Source organism: Panthera onca, chromosome B2 (assembly GCF_046562875.1).
Source record: "Panthera onca isolate mPanOnc1 chromosome B2, mPanOnc1 haplotype 2, whole genome shotgun sequence".
Taxonomy (NCBI): domain Eukaryota; kingdom Metazoa; phylum Chordata; class Mammalia; order Carnivora; family Felidae; genus Panthera; species Panthera onca.
This window is the reverse complement of record NC_138343.1, coordinates 32,024,008-32,049,160: the sequence shown is the minus strand read 5'-3', so window position 1 is coordinate 32,049,160 and position 25,153 is coordinate 32,024,008. Positions and strand designations below refer to the sequence as shown.

The 25,153-nt window shown below is 47.5% G+C and overlaps 3 protein-coding genes across 5 annotated transcripts; all 3 read left to right on the top strand.

Moving 5' to 3' along the window:
- The first annotated feature begins 9,442 nt into the window (after positions 1-9,442).
- On the top strand, positions 9,443-11,164 carry SMIM40 (small integral membrane protein 40). 2 transcript variants are annotated; one of them, XM_060614505.3, is made up of 2 exons: positions 9,443-10,306; positions 10,486-11,164. In XM_060614505.3, exon 1 carries the CDS (start codon positions 10,025-10,027, stop codon positions 10,265-10,267), a length of 243 nt encoding a protein of 80 aa, XP_060470488.2. In that variant the 5' UTR covers positions 9,443-10,024; the 3' UTR covers positions 10,268-10,306; positions 10,486-11,164. The 2 variants fall into 2 exon arrangements, with proteins under 2 accessions (XP_060470488.2, XP_060470487.2); XM_060614504.3 differs by having other exon boundaries at positions 9,446-10,306; positions 10,510-11,164.
- Positions 11,165-16,441: 5,277 nt separating this feature from the next.
- On the top strand, positions 16,442-20,919 carry DAXX (death domain associated protein). The gene is made up of 8 exons (XM_060614247.3): positions 16,442-16,543; positions 17,458-17,713; positions 17,867-18,698; positions 18,824-19,038; positions 19,195-19,435; positions 19,591-20,068; positions 20,230-20,452; positions 20,659-20,919. The coding sequence occupies exons 2-8, from the start codon at positions 17,507-17,509 to the stop codon at positions 20,716-20,718; spliced, it is 2,256 nt and encodes a 751-aa protein (XP_060470230.3). The 5' UTR covers positions 16,442-16,543; positions 17,458-17,506; the 3' UTR covers positions 20,719-20,919.
- Positions 20,920-21,006: 87 nt separating this feature from the next.
- On the top strand, positions 21,007-24,962 carry ZBTB22 (zinc finger and BTB domain containing 22). 2 transcript variants are annotated; one of them, XM_060614255.2, is made up of 2 exons: positions 21,007-21,476; positions 22,404-24,962. In XM_060614255.2, exon 2 carries the CDS (start codon positions 22,473-22,475, stop codon positions 24,378-24,380), a length of 1,908 nt encoding a protein of 635 aa, XP_060470238.2. In that variant the 5' UTR covers positions 21,007-21,476; positions 22,404-22,472; the 3' UTR covers positions 24,381-24,962. The 2 variants fall into 2 exon arrangements, with proteins under 2 accessions (XP_060470238.2, XP_060470237.2); XM_060614254.3 differs by lacking the exon at positions 21,007-21,476 and adding an exon at positions 21,489-21,700.
- Positions 24,963-25,153: the final 191 nt, after the last annotated feature.

The following is a 25,153-nucleotide window of genomic DNA, read 5'->3' as shown; positions in this document are numbered from 1 at the left end:
CCTGTGTTGGATCCTGGGGTGATCTAGATAAGATCGGTGACTTTAGAATCCACATGATCCTAAGAAGCCAGAGCCATACGGTGGAAGATAATATTCCATTCAGGCCCCACAAATGGTGGAAAGGCTTATCATGCAATCCAGAAATACTTGTCAACAAAATCTGGAGTATATTGTGGCCCTTTGAAACTATTGGCACATGATCTCTTCGAAAAGAGAAATACTGCTGCTGTCGGTACACTACTGAATATTTGCTCTTTTTCTTGTTAATTTGGGAGGGTTGGGCAGGGTGAAGGTGGGAGGTGGGAAAGGGCATATGTAGTAATTTACCATTAATAAAAGTGGCCATAGTTAGTTCATTGTAAAAAGAAGAAGAAGAAAAAGAAAAAGAAGAAAAGGAAGTAACATCCCATCACTTTTGCCATATTCAATCCCTTACAAGCAAGCCATTAGATGTAGTCCACACTCAAGGGGAGGAGATTGCACAAAGACATGAATATCAGGAGGCGGAAATCACCTGGAGCCATTGTAGAAGGCTGCCTACTATACAGAGCGTGACCAGAAGTCTAAACATCTTCCTTTATAATTTACACTATTCAGGTCCTGGGGCACTTGGATGGCTCAGTCAGTTGAGCAGTCCTGGCTCTTGATTTCAGCTCACATCTTTAAGAAAATTTTTTCAATGTTTTTTTTATTTTTGAGAGAGTGAGAGAGAGACAGACAGCGAGCTGCAGAGGGGCAGAGAGGGAGACACAGAATCCAGAGCAGGGTCCAGGTTCCGAGCTGTCAGCACTGAGCCTGACGCAGGGCTCGAACTCACAAACTGTGAGATCATGACCTGAGCTGAAGTCTGATGCTTAACTGACTGAGTCACCCAGGGTCCCCTCAGCTCAGATCTTGATTCCAGGGTCATGGGATTGAGCTGTATGTGGGGCTGTGTGCAGAGTGTGGAGCCTGGTTGAGATTCTCTCTCTCTCTCTCTCTCTCTCTCTCTCTCTCTCTCTCTCTGTCTCTCTCTCTCTCCCTCTGCCCCTCTACCCTGTTCGTGCTCTCTCTCTCCAAAAAAACAAAACCAAAACCAAACACTAATCAGGTCCCAAGGAAATGTGTTTGCATACCTCTTATCTTCTATCATTGAAACAAAAGGTGATGGTAACCAAATGCTGTGAAGATTTATGGGCTGTGCCATTGCCGACTCTAGAAATGGACCCTTGTTTAGAATGCAGGGACAATTTAGCAGTGATAGTGATTAGGTAATAGAAAAGACAAATTAATCAATTTGTCAAATATTATCTCCCAGTCAGTTATGAAAGCAATGCTTTCTTACATAATGATGTCTCATTTCCCGGTAGGTAGGGCCACAGTTGTACCATGGTGGCTGAGGAACATTTTCCTGTCCTAAACAATTTATATTACTATTAGATTTGTGAATATATTTATGTATAACAAGCATGACATATGAAGTTATACTGGCAACTAAATCAATAGCCAACACCTGAATTACATATAGCTTTATTTTTATAAAAATATTTAAGAAGGTTTAACTATAATCTCAAAAGTTAAAATTTAAGATACCATCTTTCTGGGGTGCCTGGTTGGCTCAGTTGGCTGAGCATCCGACCCTTAATTTCAGCTCAGGCCATGATGCCAGGCTTGTGGGATCGAGCCCTGCATCGGGTTCTGTGCTGAGTGTGGAGCCTGCTTAACATTCTCTCTCTCTCTCTCTCTCTCTCTCTCTCTCTCTCTCTCTCTCTCTTCCTCTGCCCCTCTCCCCAGCTTGTGCACTCTCTCTCTCTCAAATAAATAAATAAAGCACCACCTTTTTATAATAATTTAAAATATTTATTTAGGGGGTGTCTGGGTGGCTCAGTTGGTTAAGCATCCGACTTTGGCTCAGGTCATGATCTCAAGGTTGGTGGGTTGGAGCACCACATTGGGCTCTATGCTGACAGCTCAGAGCCTGGAGCCTGCTTTGGATTCTGTGTCTCCCTCTCTCTGCCCCTCCCCTGCTCATGCTCAGTCTCTCTCTCTCTCAAAAATAAACATTAAAAAAATAATAAAACAAAATATTTAGTATAACTTGCATTTTAAACTTTAGTTTTAATAGATGATTTAAACTTAGACAAATAATATTTGAAAGCATGAGTATAATTTTAATTTTAGGTTAACTTCATTTTACATCTGTATGCAAATACTGTATGCAAATATATTCAAATTATGTGAAGTTTGAGTACAGTTGCATTTGACTTTTTTTAAAAGTTTATTTGTGTATTTTTGAGAGGGAGACAGAGAGAGAGAAGAGAAAACAAGTCGGGTAGGGGAAATGAGAGAGAGAGAGAGAGAGAGAGAGAGAGAGAGAATCCCAAGCAGCTTCTGCACTGTCAGTGCAGAGCCTGATGCAGGGCTCAAACCCACAAACTGTGAGATCATGACCTAAGCCAAAGTTAGATGCTTAACCAACTGAGCCACCCAGGTGCCCTGAGTTGCATTGACTTTTAAATTCTTTAGCCCATTACCATCAATAGAACACAGATTATTTGAAAATCTTTATTATAACAACATAGCAACTTTGCTAAAATAAAGATAAATAAAATTCATTTATAAAATTAATATTTTATTAATTTTTAAATAATGCATATCTTTATTACTCATCCAACCATATCTTATCCACCAATAGAATACTTAGATACATGTGATAATGATTAAATGATTAAATATAGTCATTTTGATGTTCTTCCAGTTGTGTTGCTTTGCACATATTTTTTTATTTTGTTATGAAGGTAGATTTCTCAAGGTATGAATAAAGAACATACTTAACAGTTCATTAGCTTGGTTAGTGACTTCAAAGAAATTAGACCTATGATATGTAAGCATCCATTTTTACTCTTGCACTGGGATCCTGCAAATGTCTACACCTTTCCTCAAATTAACCTCCTGGTGCCCTTCTGATTGTGTTACTTCCTAGTTCACTGAAAGGTGGAGAACTTTCTCCACCTCCCATTACACCTCCCCACCTATCTACACTTTTGCCCTTAGACTTTGTCTTCCCTCCAGACACCATAAATGCAATAGTCTATCTAAGGCCACCTCTTTTACTTGTGGCCATTGAATCCCAGACCCACTCACTCAAGGATACCATTCCTACAGTTGCCACTTTACTCCCTAGTCTCCTCTCTCCCTACTTAGTCATTCCTATAAGCATATCAAAATATCAGAATATACTATTAAAAATATTCTTCCTCTTAGGGTGCCAGGCTGGCTAAGTCAGAGGAGCATGCAACTCTTGATCTTGGGGTCATGAGTTTGAGCTCCTTGTTGGGTGTAGAGTTTACTTAAAAAATAAATAAAATCTTTAAAAAAATCCTTCCTCTTGATCCCATGTTTCCTTCTACATTATGCTGCATCTTTCTCTTTCCTTTCAGGGCAACATTCTTGGAAGGGGCTGGCTGTGTTCTTGCTCTCCTCTTATTCACCTACCACACTCTCTTGAATTCTCTCCATTTCTTCCATCAAGAGGTGGATTTATGAGGTCCATATCTCTTCCTTATAAATCTGAACAGGCTTGTGGCTCTCTTGTAGCCAATAAAAAGCAATGAAGTCGTGCTGCATGATTTCTGAGGTTAGATCTGAAAGGTGATGTACCTTCTGCCCTTTTCACTGCAACATTCGCCTTTGAGCCATGAACACCAAGTAAGAATTTTAACCACCCAGAGGTTACCATGCTGTGAAGCAGCCCACGCTACATGGAGAGGACATGTGTAGGTGCTCTGGCCACCGGCTCCAGAGATCTAGCTGACAGCTAACATCAACTGCTAGAAGATGCCTCCAGATGATTCCACCTTAGCAGTAAGTCATCTCCAGCCTTCAAATCTTCCCAACTGAGGATCCAGACATCGTTGAGCAAAGACAAGCTGTCTTTTTACTGTGTCCTTCCTGAATTATTGACATCATTCCATAAGCATAATAAAATGGTTGTTTTACACCACTAAGTTTTAGTTATGTTAGGCAGCAACAGTAACTGGAACAGTGTGTGTGTGTGTGTGTGTGTGTGTGTGTGTGTGTGTACATATATATATGTTCATATATTTCCTAGCTTGGTTTGCTGTCAGGGGCTAGAAACAATGGCATCCCTGTAGTAATGAGTATATCTAGAACCCAGATCTTGGTTTCCAAATACCATCCTGTTAGAAGAAGCCAGAAGAAACAGTTGATTCCTGGGCGGAGGCAGGAAAAGTACAAATTCAGCCTGGATCACCTCTTGTACCAGAAAGTAAGGAAGTGCTCAGGGTGCCTGGGTGTCTCAGTTGGTTAAGTGTCGGACTTGGGCTCAGGTCATGATCTCATGGTTTGTGGGTTTGAGCCCCACATTAGGATTTGTGCTGACAGCTTGGAGACTGGAGCCTGCTTCAGATTCTCCCTCTCTCTCTCCCTCTCTCTCTGCTCCTCCCCCACTCACGCTCTGTCTCTCTCTCTCTCTCTCAAAAATAAATAAACATTAAAAAATTGTTTAAAAAGCAAAAAAAGAAAGGAAGGAAATTCTCAAATAATGTTGAGAACATCTCAAAAGGACACAGGATCCAGCTTGAAAGGATATTTCATTTACCAAATTTGGGATCCTTTGTGCATCAAAATAATAATTATAGTAACTGATTATAATTCATTAAGTAAAATAGAAACCCACAAGTCCAGACAATAAATATGATAGTAATGCATTACAGTTCATTGAGTAAAAGAAATCCATGAGTCCATATGATATAAATAAATGAATAAATAGGGAGAAGGTAATGTTCTCTCTTATAGTAGATTGTTGACTAAAAGCTGAAGAAGGAATGGTGGAATTAAAAATCAATATTATTGATTAATTAATAATTAGTTAATTAATTAATCAATTAATTAATTATCAATTAATTAAAATAAAACATTATCATGGTGGTTATTCCAAGGGAGGTTATCAATCGATGCTAAGGCAAATAGATGGAGATTTGATGACGTAGCAGAGACTTAAGAATTACAAAGGGACAAGTGCTGACTTTATGGAGGAGAAACCTGCCGAACTGTATATGGGTTCACCTCCTGCACTTCCTAATGTCATGCACTTGAAAGGACACAACATCATTTTCCTTTTGCCTTTACGTGCACTTAGGTTGAAGGACATCTTGCAGAAAGTAAAAAGCTTGTGCTCTTTAAAACTGATTCCTGAAAGCCAAGGCAAGACAAAGGAACTACCCAGATTAAAGGAGACTGTAGATATGTGACAACCAAATGCAATATGTAATCCTGGATCAAAAAGGGCAGATATATTGTTGGTGAAATTGGAAAGGTATCTGTGATTTTAATAGTGGTGTCGATTTGTTGTTTAGAATAGTGTATTAGTTTGCTAGGACTGTTTTAACAGACTGTGGCTTAAACAATAGAAATTTATTGTCTCACAGTTCTGAAGGCAGAAGTCCAAAGTCATAGTGTTGGCAGGCTTGGTTCTTTCTGAATGATGATATGAGAGAAAAGTCTATTCCATGCCTCTCCCCTAGATTCTGGTGGTTTGCTGGCAATCTTTGGCATTCCTTGGCTTGTAGACACATCAACTGTATCTCTGCCTCCATGTACACATGGTATTCTCATTGTACGCAGATCTGGGTCCAAATTTCCCCTTTTTGTAATGACATTAGTCATATTGGATTAGGAGTACACTTTACTGCAATATGACCTCATTTTGATTAATCCAATTACATCTGCAATGACCTCATTGCCAAATAAGGTCACATTCTTTTTTTTATTAAATTTAATTTTTTTAATTTACATGCAAGCTAGTTAGCATCTAGTGCAACAATGATTTCAGGAGTAGATTCCTTAATGTCCCTTACCCATTTAGCCCCTCCCCCCCCACAACCCCTCCAGTAAACCTCTTTGTTTTCCATATTTAAGAGTCTCTTATGTTTTATCCCCCTCCCTGTTCTTATATTATTTTTCCTTCCCTTCCCTTGTGTTCATCTGTTCTGTGTCTTAAAGTCCTCATATGAGTGAAGTCATATGATTTTTGTATTTCTCTGACTGACTGATTTCACTTAGCATAATACCCTCCAGTTCCATCCACATAGTTGCAAATGGCAAGATTTCATTCTTTTTGATTGCCGAGTAATACTCCATTGTATATATACACCACATCTTCTTTATCCATTCATCCATCGATGGACATTTGGGCTCTTTCCATACTTTGGCTATTGTTGACAGTGCTGCTATAAACATTGGGGTGCATATGCCCCTTTGAAACAGCATATCTGTATCCCTTGGATAAATGCCTAGTAGTGCAATTGCTGGGTCGTAAGGTAGTTCTATTTTTAATTTTTTGAGGAACCTCTGTACTGTTTTCCAGAGTGGCTGCACCAGCTTGCATTCCCACCAACAATGCAAAAGAGATCCTCTCTTTCCACATCCTCACCAACAGCTGTTGTTGCCTGAGTTGTTAATGTTGGCCATTCTGACAGGTGTGAGGTGGTATCTCAGTGTGGTTTTGATTTGTATTTCCCTGACGATGAGTGTTGTTGAGCATTTTTTTCATGTGTCGGCTGGCCATCTGGATGTCTTCTTTGGAGAAGTGTCTAGTCACGTCTTTTGCCCAATAAGGTCACATTCTTAAGACACTGAGGATTAGGACTTCAATATATGAATTTTATGTGTCAAAATGCAACCCCTAGCAGATAGTTATATTGGGGTTGAGAGAAATGAGCACATATATCCACATGTAGAATGGGGGAATTAGGGTGAAAAAGATACCAGAGTTTTTGATACCATTCTTTTTTTTTTTTTGTAAGTAGGCTTCATGCCCAGCACAGAGCCCAAAGTGGGGCTAGAATTTATAATCTGAGATTAAGACCTGAGCTGAGATTAAGAGTCAGATGTTTAACCAACTGAGCCACCCAGGTGCCCCTTCTTGATACCATTCTTAAATGTTTTCTGTAAATTTGAAATTATTTCAAAATTTAAAAAAAATCCATTGAGGTGCTGGGTTTATATATTACACAAGACCTTGGTGCTAAACCTATCATGTAGAAGGAAAGATAAAGGTGTTTGTATAGCCTCATCATCAGGGAAATACAAATCAAAACCATGGTGAGATACCACCTCACACCCATCACGATGGGTAAAATTAACAACACAGGAAACAACAGATGTTGGTGCAGATGTGGAGAAAGGGGAACCCTCTTACACTGTTGGTGGGAATGAAAACTGGTGCAGCCACTCCAGAAAACAGTATGGAGGTTCATTCCTCAAAATGTTAAAAATAGAACTACCCTATGATACAAAAATACAAATTTGAAGCAGTACATGTACCCTGATGTTTATAGCACCATAATCAACAATAGCAAAACTGTGTACAATGTTTTTTTTTTTTTAATGTTTCTTTCTTTCTTTATTTTGAGAGTGAGAGAGAGAGCATGAGCATGAGGGGGAGGGACAGAGAGAGAGGGAGAAAGAGAATCCCAAGCAGGCTCTGAGCTGTTAACACAGAGCCCAACTCCAGGCTGGATCTCATGAATGTGAGATCATGACCTGAGTTGAAATCAAGAAGACGCTTAACTGACTGAGCCACCCAGGCCCCCCAACAATAGCCAAACTATGGAAACAGCCCAAATGTCCATCAACTGATGAATGGATAAAGAAGATGTGGTATATATATGATGGAATATTCCTCAGTCATCAAAAAGAATGAACTCTTGCCATTTGCAATGACGGATGAAGCTAGAGTGTATTATGTTAAGCAAAATAAGTCAGAGAAGGACAAATACCATATGATTCCACTCATATGTGGAATTTAAGAAACAAAACAGATGAACATAGGGAAGGGGGAAAAAGAGAGAGGAAGCAAACCATAAGAGATTGTTTTTTTGTTTTTTTGTTTTGTTTTGTTTTTTAGTGTGAGACAGAGAGGCTGTGAGTGAGGGAGAGGGGCAGAGGGATAGAGAGAATATTTGTTTTAATTTTTTATTTTAGAGAGAGAGTGGGGGAGAGGGGCAGAGGGGAGAGAGAGAGAGCGAGAGAGAGAGAGAGAGAGAGAGAGAGAGAATTCCAAATAGGCTCCACAGGTGTGGAGCCTGATGTGGAGCTGGATCCCACGACTCTGGGATCATGACCTGAGCCAAAAGCAAGGGTTGGATGCTCAAACAATTGAGCCACCCATGTGCCCCAAGCGACTCTTAACAATAGATAACAAACTGAGGGTTGATGGAGGGAGGTTGATGGGCTAAATGGGTGATGGGTATTAAGGAGGGCACTTGTTATGATGAGCACTGGGTGTTGTATGTAAGTGATGAATTACTGAATTCTACTTCTGAGTCCAATATTGTGCTATAATATTAACTAACTACAGTTTAAATTTAAATTTGAAAAAGAAAAGGTGTTTGTGTAGACTTATTGTAAACTTGTCTGAGACATAAGTGAGGGTATCAGAAATTAATATGTTATATTAATATAGCACTTCACAATTTACAAACAAAAACAAAACAAACCCCTTTTTTTATTTGTCCCTTATAACAATTTTGTGAAGCAAGAGATTTCTCAGTTTTATAAAAAAAGTCCAGTGACTTCCTCAAGATGACACTCACAAACAGGTAATAGATAAACTGAGGCATATTAAAAATTCAAAGCGTTTATTTGAGTAAAAATGGATTTGAGGGGAGGCTGGGTGGCTCAGTCAGTTGAGCGACCGGCTTCAGTTCAGGTCATGATCTCATGGTTTGTGAGTTCAAGTCTCGAATCAGCTCTCTGCTGTTAGCACAGAGCCTGCTTCAGATCCTCTGTCTCCTTCTCTCTGCCCCTCCCCAACTTGTATGCACACCCTCTCTCTCTCTCCTTCTGTCTGAATGAATGAATGGATGAATGAATGAATGGATTTGAATGGGGTAGCACCAAACCAAAAGTGCTTAGGCACATTCTGCAGACAGGAGCCAGGGGAAAGACTTATACAGATAAAGTCCAGAAGCACAGAAAAGCAATTATTTGTCTGGCTATAGCTTAAAGCCTCGTTGACTGTGATTGTCTTCAGCATTTTGATTTCCAAACCTTGGGGAATTTACAGGCTTAGATTTGGGTTTGCTAATGCAGTCTAATGGCCGCCTTGTTTAATTAACACAAGTCCTAAGTGATTAGTTTGACTCCATCTAGGTTTTTTGACTCTTAGAGCAACCCTCTTGTGGCGACAGCAAACAATAACAGAACTTGGCTCTAAACAAAATCGTGGCATCGTTTGTACCTTTTTGGGGGTGAGCAAGGTCTTCCTATTAGGTCAAAATGAAGTTTAGGTAAGAGATCCTAAAGGCTCCATGCATGAGGTCCACTACCATACATTGCTCCCTCTACTGGCTACCCTACCCCCGTACTGCTCCACTTATTCCAGGGGGTCCTCCTGGAGGCCTTGGGGCCAGTGCCTAGGGAACAGGGCCAAGAAGAGGACTTCAACCCTTGCTCCAACGACAGCCTCCTGGACGACACTCCCAGTCAACAACTCTTTAATCACCACCCCTCTCCCATATTATCGCGCCAACACTTAAGTCTCAACGACACACTCTGGCTCCGCTGACCAATCACGATCTTTCTCTTTCTATAGACCCCGAGAGCCCTTCCCCCAGGCCTCCTCCCACCACCCAAGGTAAAGCTGGAATGGGCTGACAGCGGCTCACGGTGGCACATCAGCTACAATTGCTCACCCTCTGTCTGTAGGGCCGAAAGACGTGGGGCCTTGAACCTGGAGACCCAGAAAGACTCCAGCAGTCGTTCCAGCTCGCCTGTCTCCGTGTTGCGAAGACACAGTTGCAGTAAAGGTGGACAGACTTTAGGAATCACTTAGTCCAGACCATTCACATTGCACGGGATGATCATACGATTGCCTCCTTTCTGTCTTTGATGGGGGAATTAGGGTCAACCCAAGCAGGTTCAGGGCTTGCTGCTGCCATGCCCCTTAATCCTGGCGTTGCTGAGCAAGGGCTCCCATCCCAGCCCCGCTGATCCAGTCAGCTGTCAGCTGTGAGTTACTATGGCGGAGGAGGAAGGCGATGTGGCTGAGGAGGATGTGTTCCTGGCGTTTGCCAGGCGTCCTTGTCCTCCCAGAGGTCCCCTGCGTCGGGCCTTGGACAAGGCCTTCTTTATCTTCCTGGTCCTCTTCCTGATGCTACTGACGCTGGAGGCTGTTTATAAGCTGCTGTGGCTGCTACCGTGGGCAAAGTTTGGGGACTGGCTCCTGAGAACACCTCAGAAGGAGGAGGAGCTGGAATTGTGACCACCTTTCCTATAAACATTGTCTTCCCCTGTGACAGAGGTGAGAGGTGGGGACAAGAGGGAAATAGAATGTAGGGGGCTGTGGAGGGGACACTTGCACAGCTGTCTTAAAATTTTTGCACCTATACTCTGGGAAAATTTTTTGAAAAGGTTTGTACTTCTCACATATGCTTAAGTAATCATCTACAGTTTTTCATCATAAATGAAAATTGTTTCAAGGATGGAATTTCTGGCCGATTGCAGATATTCACATCTTGGGGAACCTGGGTGGCTCAGCCGGTGAAGCGCCCGACTTCAGCTCCGGTCGTGATCTCCGGTTCTTGGGTTCGAGCCCCAAGGCAGGCTCTGCTGTCAGCGTGGATCCTCTGTCCTCTTCTCTCTCTGCCCCTCTCCCATTCATGCATGTGCTGTCTTTCAAAATAAACATTTTTTTTTTTAAAGGAAAATAGGGGCGTCTGGGTGGCTCAGTTGTCACACTTTGGCTCAGGTCATGATCTCATGGTTGGTGAGTTCGAGGCCCATGTCGGGCTCTGTGCTGACAGAGATTCTGTGTCTCCCTCTTTCCCTGCCCCTTACAGGCTCATGCCCTGTGTCTCTCCCCTTCAAAAATAAATAAACATTTAAAAAAAAACTTTAAAAAAAGAAAAAAGGAAAATATTCACATTTTAAAATAAACAAACTCATAACTACAGGATTATTCTCTTCCTTCTTTCGTGACTCTTTTTTTCCCCCTTGAACAGCTATTACCAGTCCACTTCTCCACAGAGAATTTTATACTTTCATACTCGAAAGTCTTTTACTGACCGATCAATCATATTTTCTTGCATATACATATTAATTGAGATGAAAAATGTTTTTCTTTCTTGTGACCATAGACAGCAAAGTTTTTAATAATTTTTCTTCTGTTATCATTGCAATTATTATGAGAACAGAACTGATTTAAATAGCATCAAGATTGCACACAGTTTTTAAATGATTAAAAATTGGAAGTACATGTTTAATGAGACAGGAGAGGTGGTGTTTATGGTACCTTGATGAAAGAAATAGGCTACATGTCCCTTTACTTAAGACAAGATTAGCCCCAGATTTCATGATTGACAACCACAGGCATATCTTGGAGATAATGCAGGTTCTGTTCCAAATGACCACAATAAAGCGAATATCGCAATAAAGAAAGTCAAAGGAGCTTTTTTGCTTTTCCAGTGCATATAAAGGTCATGTTTACGTGATACTGTAGTCCATTAAGTGCACGATAGCATTATGTCTTTAAAAAAAATCCAACGTACTACCTTAATTTAAAAACACTTTATTGCTGGGGTGCCTGGGTGGCTCAGTCAGTTGAGAACCTGACTTCAGCTCAGTATGGTTGATGGGTTTGGAGCCCCCTTGGGGTTCTCTCTCTCCCTCTCTCTGCCCTTCTCCAACTTGCATGCACATGCTCGCTCTCTCAACATAAATAAATAAACTTAAAACAATACTGCTAAAAATGCTAAACATCATCTGAGCTTTCAGGGAGTTTTAATCTTTTCGCTGGGGAAGGGTCTTCCCTAGATGCTGGTGGCTGCTGACTGATCAGGGTGGTGGTTGCTGAAGGTTGGGATGGCTGTGCCAATTTCTTAAAATAAGACAACTATGAGGTTTGCTGCATCAATCGACTATTCTTTTCACAAACGATTTCTCTGTAGCATGCGATGCTGTTTGATAGCATTTTACCCACAGCAGAACTTTCAAAATTGAAGTCAGTCCTCTCAAACCCTGCTGCTGCCTTATCAACTAAGTTTTATGTAATACCCTAAATCCTTTGTTGTCATTTCAATGATCTTAATAGCATCTTCACCAGGAGTAGATTTCATTTCAAGAAACCACTTTCTGTGCTCATCCATAAGAAGCAACTCCTCATCTTTTGAAGTTTTATCTTGAGATTGCAGCCAATTCAGTCACATCTCCAGGCTCTACTTCTAATTCTGGTTCTCTTGCCAATTCTACCACATCTGAAGTTACTTCCTCCACTGAAGTCTTGAACCTCTCAAAGTCATCCATGAGAGTTAGAGTCAACTTCTTTCAAACTCTTATTAATATTAATATTTTGTCCTCTTCCCATGAATCACAAATGTTCCTAATACATCTACATTGGTGGATCCTTTCGAGAAGGTTTTCAATTTACTTCACCTAAATCCATTAGAGGAATCACTATGTATACCAACGACAGCTTTATGAAATGTATTTCTTAAATAATAAGACCTGAAAGCCGAAATTACTCCTTGATCCATGGTCTTCAGAATGGATGCTGTGTTAGCAGGCATGAAAACAACATTCATCTCATTGTATATCTTTATCAGAGCTCTTGGATGAGCAGGTGCATTGTCAATGAGCAGTAAAAGAAAGGAATTTTTTTTTTAAGTTTATTTATTTGGGGGGAGGTGCAGAGAGAGAGAGGGAGAGAATCCCAAGCAGGCTCTGCACTGTCAGCACAGAGCCCCATGTGGCGCCTGAGTTCGCAAACAGTGAGATCACAACCTGAGCCCAGATCATGAGCCGGACACCCAACCGACTGAGCCACCCAGGTGCCCCCAGAAAGGAATCTTTCTTTCTGAGCAGTAGGTCTCAAAGTAGGGCTTAGCAGTAACTATGTTGTCAACAGATGTGCTGTCATCCAGGCTTTGTTGTTCCATTTATAGATTACGGGCAGAGTAAATTTAGCATAATTCTTAAGGGCCCTAGGATTTTTGGAATGGCAAATGAGCATTGGCTTCAACTTAATGTCACCAGCTGCTTTAGCCCTTAGCAAGAGAGTAAGCCTGTCATTTGAAGCTTTGAAGCCAGGCACTGACTTCTCCTCTCTAGTTATGAAAGCCCCAGATGGTATCTTCTTTCAGTAGAAGACTGTTTCATCTACACTGAATATCTGTTGTTTGGTGTAGCCACTTTCATTAATTATCTTAGCTAGGTCTGCTAGATAACTTGCTGCAGCTTCTACGTCAGCGCCTGCTGCTTCACCTTGCTTTTTTATGTTTGGAAGATGGCTTCTTTCTTTATACCTCATGAACCAACCACTGCAAGCTTCCAAGTTTTCTTCTGCAGCCTCTCAGCCTTCACGTAATTGAAGAGAGTTAAGGTCTTTGCGAGAATGTTGTGGCTGGTTTGATCTTCTATCTAGACCCCCCAAGCAGCTTCCATATCATCAGTAAGTCCGTGCTGCTTTCTTATCATTCATGTGTTCACTGGAGTAGCACTTTTTTTTTTTAATTTTTTTTTTTTACATTTATTTTTGAGAAACAGAGTGAGACAAAGCGTGAACGGGGGAGGGGCAGAGAGAGTAGGAGACACAGAATCTGAAGCAGTCTCCAGGCTCTGAGCAAGCGGTCAGCACAGAGACTGATGCGGGGCTCGAACCCACGAACTGTGAGATCATGACCTGAGCGGAAGTCGGACGCTCAACCAACTGAGCCACCCAGGCGCCCCTGGAGTAGCACTTTTAATTTCCTTCAAGACCATTTCCTTTGCAGTCACAGCCTGACTGTCTGGCACAAGAGGCCTAGCTTTCGGCTTGTCTCAGCTTTCAACATGCCTTCCTTCCTAAGCTTAATCATTTCTAGCTTTTGACTGATTGATTTTTTTTAATGTTTATTTCTGAGAGAGAGAGAGAGAGCAGGGGAGGGGCAGAGAGAGAGAGAGGGAGACACAGAATCAGAAGCAGGCTCCAGGCTCTAACCTGTCAGCATAGAGTCGGATGCAGGGCTCAAACCCACAAACCGCAAGATCATGACCTGAGCCAAAATTGTACACTTAACCCACTGAGCCACCCCGGCACCCCTAGCTTTTGGTTTAAAGTGAGAGACATGTGACTCTTTCTTTCACTTAAACACTTAGAGGCCATTGCAGGGTTATTAATTTCAATATCCTTGTGTCTCAGAGAATAGGGACGGCTGAGGAGAGAGAGACGGGGGAACAGCTGGTCAGTGGAACAGTCAGCACACACACACACGGTATTTATTAAGTTCACTGTCTTTATATGGGTGTCATTTGTGTTACCCCCAAACAATTATAATAGTAACTGATCACAGATTACTATGACAAAACTAAAAATAACAAAAAAGTTTGAAATATTGCAATAGTTACCAAAATATGAACCATGAACTGAACCATGAAATGAACAAATGCTGTTAGAAAAATGGTGTCAGTAGGAGCACCTGGCTGGCTCAGTCAGTACAGCATGTGACTCTTGATCCTGGGGTTTTGGGTTCAAGCCCCATGTTGGGTGTAGAGATTCCTTAAAAATAAAATCTTTAGGGGAGCCTGGGTGGCTCAGTTGGTTGAGCGTCCGACTTCGGCTCAGGTCATGATCTCGCAATCTGTGAGTTTGAGCCCCATGTCAGGCTCTGTGCTGACAGCTCAGAGCCTGGAACCTGCCTTGGATTCTGTCTCCCTCTCTCTCTGCCCCTCCCCTGCTCATGCTCTGTCTCTCTCTGTCTCAAAAATAAATAAATATTAAAAATAAAATAAAATAAAATCTTTAAAAAAAGGAAAAAAAAAAACCGTGCCGATAGAGTTGCTCAACCCAAGGCTGCCACAAACCTTCAATTGGTTAAAAAAAACAAAAAACAAAAAACAAAACTACAATATCTGTGAGGCACAATAAAATGAGGTATGCCCGCATACCTTTTTGGGTTTTGTTTGTTTGTTTGTTTGTTTAAGAGACGAGGAAGTCCATTATAAAAGGGAACGGGAAGAAGGAGAACCTCAACTGCAAGCATTTACTCAGTAAGAACAATCTTGCGAAAGTTGAGGATCTAGAAATTAAATCCTTATCATCTCCTAAGGCTGAATACCCTTTGAGGGAATTTTCATGTTCCCTAATTTGAAGACTATAGGCTTAGATGGTGTGGGATTCTTTAATGGAAGGGCAGGTTTGAGGCTCTGGTACAGTGAGGGCTTAAGGATCTAAGAACCTCCGCGTCCTAATAGTGGCAAGATGGTCACCACTTGTAGAAAGCCAAAGGATGCAGGGGATGGGAATCTCCGTGTTAACTGTTCTGGCTTCCCCATAAGTTCACATCTGGACCCACCCTGGCCTCCACGAGTCCTTCCAGCCTCCCTAAAGTTGAGTGAGGTAGGGGGTGCGGGCGAGGCGGGCGTCGAAGTCAGTTTCTTCTCTCTTCGTTCTTTCCTCAGTTTCCCCAGAGGAAGAGAAAGGGACGAGTTGAGACCCAAGGTATTTTACGAGTCTCACTTCGTCTGCCAGCCCTCAGAGCGGCAATCTGCACAGATTCTTCTCACGGCCCCCCACCCCTTCCCCCTTTTCGCCGTCCTAAGGCCCTGGAGCTCCTGGACAAAGCTCGGCCTCCAGGTCATCACCGCCTACACTTTGGGGGACCCTCTCCAGAAAAGAACGGAGAACCACCTAGCTCCCACCTACTTGGTTGGTCATTAGTTCCATGGAGGCGCTTAAAGAGGAATCAATAACAATAGCGATAATAATAAGAACACATTTGTATAGCTCATTGTGCTCATCTGTATGCATTTGTTATGATTTCACGGTTGGGAGATGTAGACACTTGGAAGTATTAGTAGCTGCTGGACAGCGGCAAGGGAGCGGGCAGCCCGCAAAAGGGAAGGGGCAGGCGCAGTCGATTAAACCGTGGAAAGGGTACCGGGCAGGTAGGAAAGCAGCGCCGGAAGGCTGGTCAACGGCCCAGCGGAAGGAAAAGGGCTTTTTTCCCTCTTAAGAGACGCTCGTTCTTTCCTGCACCCTTGCGTAGTCTTGGAGGGCCCAATCCCTTGGCTCTCCTGTTCCGTTCCCCCTTCCCCACTTGGAAAGGTGGCTCAGCCCTTCCCGCACGCGACCCGCCGGCGGTTGGGCCGGATGCAGGAAGTTTCTAATTGGCTGAGTCGCAGAAGCACCGGGTGAAAAGAGCTCTGCCGGCGGCGCGCCCTAGTCCGGGCGTAGCCAATACCGTACGGCAAAATGGCGGCCCCCAGGTAATTTGGGACGCCCTGAGGAGGCAAAAGCGCCCCCTACTGGTCACAGGAAAGGGAGCCGCAGACTGTGTGGGCGTCACTGGAGATGGGGGCGGGTCTACCACCACTTCCTGCCGCAGGGTGAGGCGTGGTCCGGGCGCCGTACGACAATATGGCCGCGCCTATGTGGCTGTAGGCGGAAACTCGGCGGCTTCCGGTCCAGAGAAGGGCCTGCGGTGGGAGGGGGAAGGAAGGCGGAGGGAACCATGCGAGGTTCTGAGATCAGCAGCAAGGGTCGCCTCGAGAGACCGTTTCTGAGGTGGGGGCCGGACGGTGTGGGGAGCGAAGGCGGGGGCGGGAATGTCGAGGGAGAGGTATTGGGGAGTCCCGGGCGCTGAGTCTGAGGGACAAGCTATGGTACCTTCCTTCCTATCCCTGAAGGGGAGTGGGGTGGCCGGGGGCCGAACTGGGGGAGGGGGACTTGGCGGGAAGCTCATCTAGGGGAAGGGGTCAGACGCCAGGTTGGGATTTGAGAGGAATCGGGACAGCTCACTGCTGGGCTCACAGTCGGTTACAGGTCACAGAGAGAGAATGGGGGAAATTCGGGTGGGGTAAGAGGGAGGGGATTGAGGTGAGGTCTCTCCAACCTGACGCCCCGGTTTGAGGAGCCCCGTCGGAGGGCGGAGTATGAAGATAATTCAAGGAGGAGAAAGAGGAATGGATTATTGGGAGGGAACCTCCTGCACCTCAGAGAGTCTAGGAGTTGGGGGTGATCCTTCAGGATGGGATGAGGGTGTGGATTTGACGTGTTTGAGAGCGAAACGGGGAAGGCTCAGGAGGTGGTGCTGCCGGGGGTGTGGTATCTGCGAGGGAACGTCGAGGGAATCTGGAGTGCAATGTGGGAGGCGGTCCAGGGGTTGGAAGAATCAACTTGGCAAGTATGAGAATTGGGGAAATGAATGTCTGAGAAGTGGGGCAATGAAGCAGAAAGCTTGGATATCGACAAGAGGGGTGGAGCTGGGGGTGGGGACTTAAGGGTTTCAGGTGGTTTGGGGCTTCCTTATGTAAAGGGCCAGAAAAGCATATGGTACTAACAGTTGCTGGAAGGCAGGCAGTTGAGGACACTGTTGGGCAGGGCTGGGTGTTACTGAAACCCAAGATTGGAAAGTGTGTGAGATGAGGGATGGGCTGTGCTGGAGGGGCTCTTTCTGAGGCCCCATCCCCTTCCAGCAGGAGTTCCGAAATCCCCAACACCTCCTCCCTCCGGGGGATTTGATCCCCCATGGCCACCGCTAACAGCATCATCGTGCTGGATGATGATGACGAAGATGAAGCAGCTGCTCAGCCAGGTCCCTCCCACCCACCCCCCAATCCGGCCTCACCCCGGCCAGAAGCCCCTGGCTCCTCTCAGCCCCATGGGGCTGGAGGAAGCAGTAGTTCTGGCGGCAAGAAATGCTACAAGTTGGAGAATGAGAAGCTGTTTGAAGAGGTGAGCTTTAGGGGAGAAGATTCTTGTACCCCAGGGAGGGGGATGGCTGACTGGCTCTCCTGTCCTTTCTTCCCCACTAACCCCACCTCGCCTTCTTTCTCTCAACCCCTCCCCTTGTCTCTTTCCCCCTACCTCTTCCCCTGAATCCTCTAGTTCCTTGAGCTGTGTAAGACGCAGACAGCAGACCACCCTGAGGTGGTCCCATTCCTCTATAATCGGCAGCAGCGTGCCCACTCTCTGTTTTTGGCCTCGGCGGAGTTCTGCAACATCCTCTCTCGGGTCCTATCTCGGGCCCAGAGCCGGCCAGCTAAGCTCTATGTCTACATTAATGAGCTCTGCACTGTTCTCAAGGCCCATTCAGCCAAGAAGAAGCTGAACCTGGCCCCTGCTGCCACCACCTCTGGTGAACCCTCTGGGAATAACCCTCCCACAGACCCCTCCTCGGACCCCACAAATGCCGAGACCACTGCCTCTGAGGCCCCAAGGACCCGTGGTTCCCGGCGGCAGATCCAGCGCTTGGAGCAGCTGCTAGCGCTCTATGTGGCCGAGATCCGGCGGCTGCAGGAAAAGGAGTTGGATCTCTCAGAGTTGGATGACCCAGACTCCACATACCTGCAGGAGGCAAGGTTGAAGCGTAAGCTGATCCGCCTCTTTGGGCGGCTGTGTGAACTCAAAGACTGCTCTTCACTGACGGGCCGTGTCATAGAACAGCGCATCCCCTACCGTGGCACCCGCTACCCAGAGGTTAACAGGCGCATTGAGCGGCTCATCAACAAACCAGGGCCTGATACCTTCCCTGACTATGGAGATGTACTGCGGGCTGTGGAGAAGGCAGCTGCTCGGCACAGCCTCGGCCTCCCACGACAGCAGCTCCAGCTCATGGCTCAGGATGCCTTCCGAGATGTGGGCATCAGGTTACAGGAACGACGCCACCTTGATCTCATCTACAACTTTGGCTGTCACCTCACAGATGACTATAGGCCAGGTAGGGATTAGTGAGATGCCTGTCAACAACCCTTATATGTCAGATGTTTGGTGGAGGGGGGATCTCTCTTGTCCCTTCTTCTAGGGTTTGGGCTGAGTACTCTGACTTTATATCTTCCCACGTAGGCATTGACCCTGCACTGTCAGATCCCGCCCTAGCCCGGCGCCTGCGAGAAAACCGGAGCTTGGCTATGAGCCGGCTGGATGAGGTCATCTCCAAATATGCAATGATGCAAGACAAGAGTGAGGAGGGGGAGAGACAGAAGAGAAGGGCTCGGCTTCCCCAAGCTACCTCTTCCCACTCTGCAGACTCCCCCAAAGCCTCCTTGGATTCTGGTGAGGTATGGAAGGGATAAACCCTCCAGACAGACCTTGTCCTTCCCCTGCACTAGCTAGCAGGGAGTTTAGGGTGACTGACTGGGAAAAGTGCAGAAGGAACCCGAGAACCAGACCCTCTGGGACAAGGGATTCCTTAGAGAAATTCCTTTGTCCCCCAGGGCCCTAGTGGAATGGTGTCCCAGGAGTGCCCTACCACCTCCAAGGCTGAGACAGATGACGAAGAAGATGAGGAAAGTGATGAGGAAGAGGAAGAAGAGGAAGAGGAGGAAGAAGAGGAAGAGGAAGAAGAAGAGGAGGAGGCCACAGATTCTGAAGAAGAGGAGGATCTCGAACAGATGCAGGAAGGTCAGGGGGACGATGAAGAGGAGGAGGAGGAGGAGGAGGAGGAGGAAGAAGCAGGTATGTCAAGGAAACAGTCCCCTCATGTGTCGGTTCCCTCTACTCTTTTGGATGTGAACCACCTGTTTGAGACCCTTCCCTCCCTCCTATTACTCTCAGCAGTATTCTTTCCCCTAGTTCTCATGCTGCCTCTCCCCTCTTTTCTTCTTTTCCAGGCCAGGATGGAGACAAGAGCCCTATGTCCCCACTGCAGCAGATCTCCGCTGAAAAAAACCTGGAATCTAGCAGAGGGATCAGCAAGTCTGTGGGGGAGCAGCAGAACAAAGGACTCATAATGTCACCATCTTCACTGTCAGAAGACGCCTTGGCCCCCTCCAGCATAGATGCTGAAAGCAACGGAGAACACCTTGAGGAGTTACCCCTGGAGGAAGAGAGCCCCATGTCTCAGCTCTTTGAGCTCGAGATCGAAGCCTTGCCCCTGGATACCACTCCTTCCCCTGAGGAGAGGGACGTTTCTTCTTCCAGGAAGCAATCAGAGGACCCCCTCACCACTGTCTTGGAGAATGGAGCAGCCATGGTCACCTCCACTTCCTTCAATGGAGGTGTGTCTCCTCACACCTGGGGAGATTCCTGTCCCCCGTGCAAGAAATCCCGGAAGGAGAAGCAAACTGGAGCAGGGTCATTAGGAAACAGGTAACAATGACAAGGAGGAGAAGAGGGAGGCCAAGGACAGATTGCAAGGGGCTTTCTGAGAGGAGTATTGAGGAACTGGGTCTGCTGGGAAGAGACTGGATGATTCCCCTCCGGCCTCAGGCTCTTCATACCCCTCCACATATTTGTGTTTCTGTCCCTAGCTATGTAGAAAGGCAAAGGGCGGTGCATGAGAAGAATGGGAAGAAGGTATCTACCCTGCCCAGCCCACCTTCTCCCTTGACTTCTATGGCCCCAGTTGCTGATTCCTCGACAAGAGTGGACTCTCCTAGCCATGGCCTGGTGACCAGCTCCCTCTGTAGCCCATCTCCAGCCCAGTTGTCCCAAGCCCCCCATTCACAACCCTCCCGGCCTGGTACTTACAAGGTAAGAGGGGGAGGCAGTTGTTTCCTGACTTGTCTTTCATTGTCTGTTCAGTTTCAGGCACTCCATCTGAATTTTGCACCCACCACATCCTCTCTCGACCTTTTTTCTAACCCCAGTTTTTAATCTCTGAGAAATCCTTCCCTTTGCTTCTTTTACCCCTATATTCCAGACGTCTCTTTCTGACTCTGTCTCTCACTCCCCTGCAGATGAGTGTGGCCACACAGTGCGATCCAGAGGAGATCATCGTGCTCTCAGACTCTGATTAGCTGCCTCTACCCCCCACTCCCTGCCTCCAAAATGTTTTGGAATAGTATTTGGAGGATGGTGGGAAACAGATGACTGAGGAAGGGATTGACTGGGCTAATCCCCTTTTGGTGGTGTTTCTTTAAAAAAAAAAAAACAAAAAAACAAAACCTTAAGTTTTACACAGAAACATTAATAAACAATAAAGTTCTTTTCTTATTGTATCCCTGTCTTTTCCTTTTCGTTGTTCTACTCTCACAGCCGATTGGCACCGGCTGTTCTCTGGTTCAAGGTTAGCCTGGGCCTGGACTACCCCTGGAGCTGTCCTTTGTAGCCTGTCCTTAGCCTGCCTCTCTTTGAGTTCCCTCGGCTTCAGGCCTTCCGCTTGCCCTCTGCCAGGCACTAAAAAGAAAGAAGAAAGAAAGAAAAAAAAGAAAAGAAAAAGAAATGTGTTCCAGCCTCCCGAATGTGCTTTACTTTCTCACTTCGAGCGGTTGGAGTAAAAAGGCCAATCAGGGGCCGACTCAAGGTTATTTGGCCAATCCAGACCCGGAGGAAGGGGGCGGGGTTTCAGGGGGACTGTCTGAAGCTGGGAGAGCAGGGCGATTAGATCCCGCAAACCTGCTAATGGCCACAGCTCAGGGGCGGAGCCTAAGTAGCGACGGCCAAAACCCTTTGCCAATGGGAAGGGCAGGCTTACGGAATTAAAGGGGAATGAGCGCTTCGGCCGAACCATCAAGTCCTGCGTTTTCAGCAGCGGAAGAGACCTGGTACCTTTAAGGTGGAATGAGACGGCTGTTCTTTAAAGGAGAAGTGGTCTAGTCGGCCGAGTAGTGCCCAGCGGCACGGGCGGGGTACCCGTCTGTGCCTTTAAAGCCGGAGGGGCGGGAGGCGGAGCGGAGGCGGAGGGCGGAGGGAGTCGGCGCAAGATGGCGGCGGGAGGGGCCCAGGCTGCGGCTCTGGCCGCCGAGTGAGGGGCGGGGGGGCCCGGGGGCGCGCGGCCCGGTAAGCGGGGACGCGCGGGGTTGGGGGGCGCCTTCCGGGTGGGAGAGGAGGTCGAAGTAGCGCTTGGGGCGGAGCAGAGGGGGGCGGGGTCCTGTGTGGGCGGGGGTAGGTAAGGGGCGGGGCCGAGAGGGCCACGGGGGTGGGCCTTGAAGAGGCGGGGCCGAAAGGGCCAAGGGGCGTGCCTTGAAGGGGCGGGGCTAGAGGTAAGCTGAGGGGCAAAGGGGCCCTGGCTCGCAACGGAGCTGGGGGGGAGGGGGGGGTGCATAGCCTAAAAAGACATGGAGGGAGGGATGGTTTTCGGTACAGGAACAGACTTGCCCCCCTCCTAAGAAAAGGTTGCAAAACACCAGTAAGGTAAATTTTGGAAATTCAGGCTTTCAGGCAAATGGGAAATTCCGAGGGGAGGCACCCCGCTCCCCAAGAACACCTTATTTCTCTAATCTCCAAAGAAAGAGCACTGGATTAGGAGTCAGGACACCTGTGTTTCCTGGCACTGCCACTTACTGGCTCTGTGACCTTGGATAATCTCGTAATCTTTCCGAGCCTCAGTTTTCTCATCTGTCAAATGGGGTTGAGAGGAATACCTACCTTACAGTGTTGTGGGGAATTACTCGGATAAAGGGTATGAACATGTTTTTAAACTGTAGAGGGAAGGGCTGTGTTATTATGAGATGTTATCATTCTTCTCTCTTTTTCTTCCCAGAGACCCCCCCGGCCGCCCTCCTCCTTCCCTTGTTCCTGTGGCTGGGGGGGTACCCCCTCCCTCCACGCCATGGAGCCATCTCCTCTCTCTCCCAGTGGGGCAGCACTCCCCTTGCCTCTGTCACTGGCCCCACCCCCACTGCCCCTGCCTGCAGCTGCAGTGGTCCACGTGTCCTTCCCTGAGGTGACCAGTGCCCTTCTGGAGTCCCTCAATCAGCAGCGGTTACAGGGCCAGCTCTGCGATGTGTCCATCCGAGTGCAGGGCCGGGAGTTCAGGGCTCATCGTGCTGTCCTGGCTGCCTCCTCCCCTTACTTCCACGACCAGGTTTTACTCAAGGGCATGACCTCCATCTCTCTGCCCAGCGTCATGGACCCAGGCGCCTTCGAGACTGTCTTGGCTTCCGCTTACACTGGTCGCCTGAGCATGGCTGCTGCTGACATTGTCAACTTCCTCACAGTGGGGTCGGTGCTCCAAATGTGGCACATCGTGGATAAGTGCACTGAACTCCTCCGAGAAGGCCGGGCCTCAGCCACTGCCACCACCATCACCACTGCTGCTGCCACTTCTGCCACTGTCCCTGGTGCTGGGGTCCCTTCGGGGAGTGGGGCCACTGTGGCCCCTGCCACCATGGGCTCTGTGCGCTCCCATGCCTCCAGCCGAGCCAGTGAGAATCAGTCCCCCAGCAGCAGCAACTACTTCAGCCCCCGAGAGTCCACTGATTTCTCATCTTCTTCCCAAGAGGCATTTGCAGCTTCTGCAGTGGGCAGTGGGGAACGTCGAGGAGGTGGCCCTGTATTCCCAGCCCCTGTGGTTGGCAGTGGCGGGGCTACCTCTGGGAAGCTGCTGCTGGAGGCAGATGAGCTCTGCGATGATGGGGATGGGAGAGGTGCTGTGGTCCCTGGGGGTGGGCTCCGGCGGCCCACCTATGCACCCCCCAGCATCATGCCACAGAAACACTGGGTATATGTGAAGCGGGGTGGAAACAGCCCAGCACCGGCACCCCTCGTTCCCCAAGACCCAGATCTGGAAGAGGATGAGGAGGAGGAAGACCTGGTGTTGACCTGTGAGGATGATGAAGATGAAGAGCTCGGGGGTGGCTCCAGGGTTCCCGAGGCTGGAGGACCAGAGGCTACCCTTAGCATAAGTGATGTCCGGACCCTGACTGAGCCTCCGGACAAGGGAGAGGAGCAGGTCAATTTCTGTGAGTCCTCCAATGACTTTGGCTCCTATGAGGGTGGGGGTCCTGGGGCGGGGCTTGATGATTCCGGGGGGCCAACCCCTTCCTCCTATGCCCCCTCCCACCCTCCGAGGCCCCTGCTTCCCTTGGACATGCAGGGCAACCAGATCCTGGTCTTCCCATCATCTTCATCCTCCTCCTCCTCCTCCTCCTCACAGGCCCCAGGCCAGCCACCAGGGAGCCAAGCTGAACACGGGGCGGTGACCCTGGGGGGCACCTCAGCAGGGAGCCTGGGCATGCCGGGTGGTGCTGGGGGGACCCCTGGAGGGGCAGGCAGTGGGGATGGGAATAAGATCTTTTTGTGCCACTGTGGGAAGGCCTTCTCCCACAAGAGCATGCGAGATCGGCATGTGAACATGCACCTCAACCTGCGGCCCTTTGACTGCCCCGTGTGCAACAAAAAGTTTAAGATGAAGCACCACCTGACCGAGCACATGAAGACACACACAGGTCTCAAACCCTACGAGTGTGGCGTCTGCGCCAAGAAGTTCATGTGGCGAGACAGCTTCATGCGCCACCGGGGACACTGTGAACGCCGGCACCGCCTGGGCGGGGGCGGACCCGGACCGGGAGGGCCCGCTGGGCCAGCCCTGCCGCCCAAGAGAGAGTCTCCTGGAGTGGGTGGGGGCAGCGGCGACGAGGCGAGTGGGGCCACGCCCCAGTCCAGCCGAAGGGTCTGGTCCCCACCCAGTGTCCACAAGGTGGAGATGGGCTTTGGTGGAGGAGGAGGAACAAACTGAAGGGGGGGCTCCTGGAGGCAGCTTTCGGGGAAGAGGAAACCGGGAGCACCAGCCAGGGGCGCTGTGGCCCTCAGGTGATCTCCCACCACGCTTACTGTCTTCCTTATCTCTACCGGACTTGTATATATTTTGGAGGGGGAACAATGTTGCACCATCGGCCACCCCATTCCATCCCTCAGCCCCTCTCCCACAAAGTATCCCTGGAACTAAGTCCTTCCTTTCCCTCAGCTCCAGACTAGGGCGCATATGGTGGGGGGGGAGGGAAAGGGGCTATGGAGCATCCTGGAGTCACAGGGTCAAGGGTCAGGTGGTTGTAGTCTGTACCTGAAGTCTGTGTTTGTGTTGTTGTGGGGACCAGGTTTTGAGCCCCACCCTTGTCCTAGAACCTACCCCACCCCGCTAAGGACGTGCCCTTTATTTCCACCCTAATCCCTCCTATCTCTCCTTGGGGGACCTCCAACTGGATTCTCATTGAGGAGGGAGTGAAGACAAGGAGGGAATATAAGTCGTAAGAATACAAGGTTTTTATTTTAAATCTTATTTTTTTTAAAATGGTGATTAAAATATTTATTGGTCATTTCACTTGGCTTGCCAACAGCCCCTATGTGTTTGCTGGGGATCCGGCGCAGGTTGGGGAAAGCGGAGTAACGGTTCTCTAGGAAGTAGTTTCTGGAAGGAGGGCACGGAGGGGGAGCCTAGGGTTGGGGAGGGTTTCTGGAAGTGGGTGGTGCTGTGTGGTCCAAGAGGGAGGGGCGGGGCGGGGCTGAGGTCCC

What these genes read in the sequence shown, in the direction of transcription:
- SMIM40 (XM_060614505.3), top strand. Translation starts at nt 10,025, where the DNA reads ATGGCGGAGGAGGAAGGCGATGTGGCTGAGGAGGATGTGTTCCTGGCG.
- DAXX (XM_060614247.3), top strand. Translation starts at nt 17,507, where the DNA reads ATGGCCACCGCTAACAGCATCATCGTGCTGGATGATGATGACGAAGAT. An exon ending in ATGAGAAGCTGTTTGAAGAG is followed by an intron (nt 17,714 to 17,866) that starts GTGAGCTTTAGG and finishes TGAATCCTCTAG; the next exon opens with TTCCTTGAGCTGTGTAAGAC. An exon ending in CCTCCTTGGATTCTGGTGAG is followed by an intron (nt 19,039 to 19,194) that starts GTATGGAAGGGA and finishes TTTGTCCCCCAG; the next exon opens with GGCCCTAGTGGAATGGTGTC.
- ZBTB22 (XM_060614255.2), top strand. Translation starts at nt 22,473, where the DNA reads ATGGAGCCATCTCCTCTCTCTCCCAGTGGGGCAGCACTCCCCTTGCCT.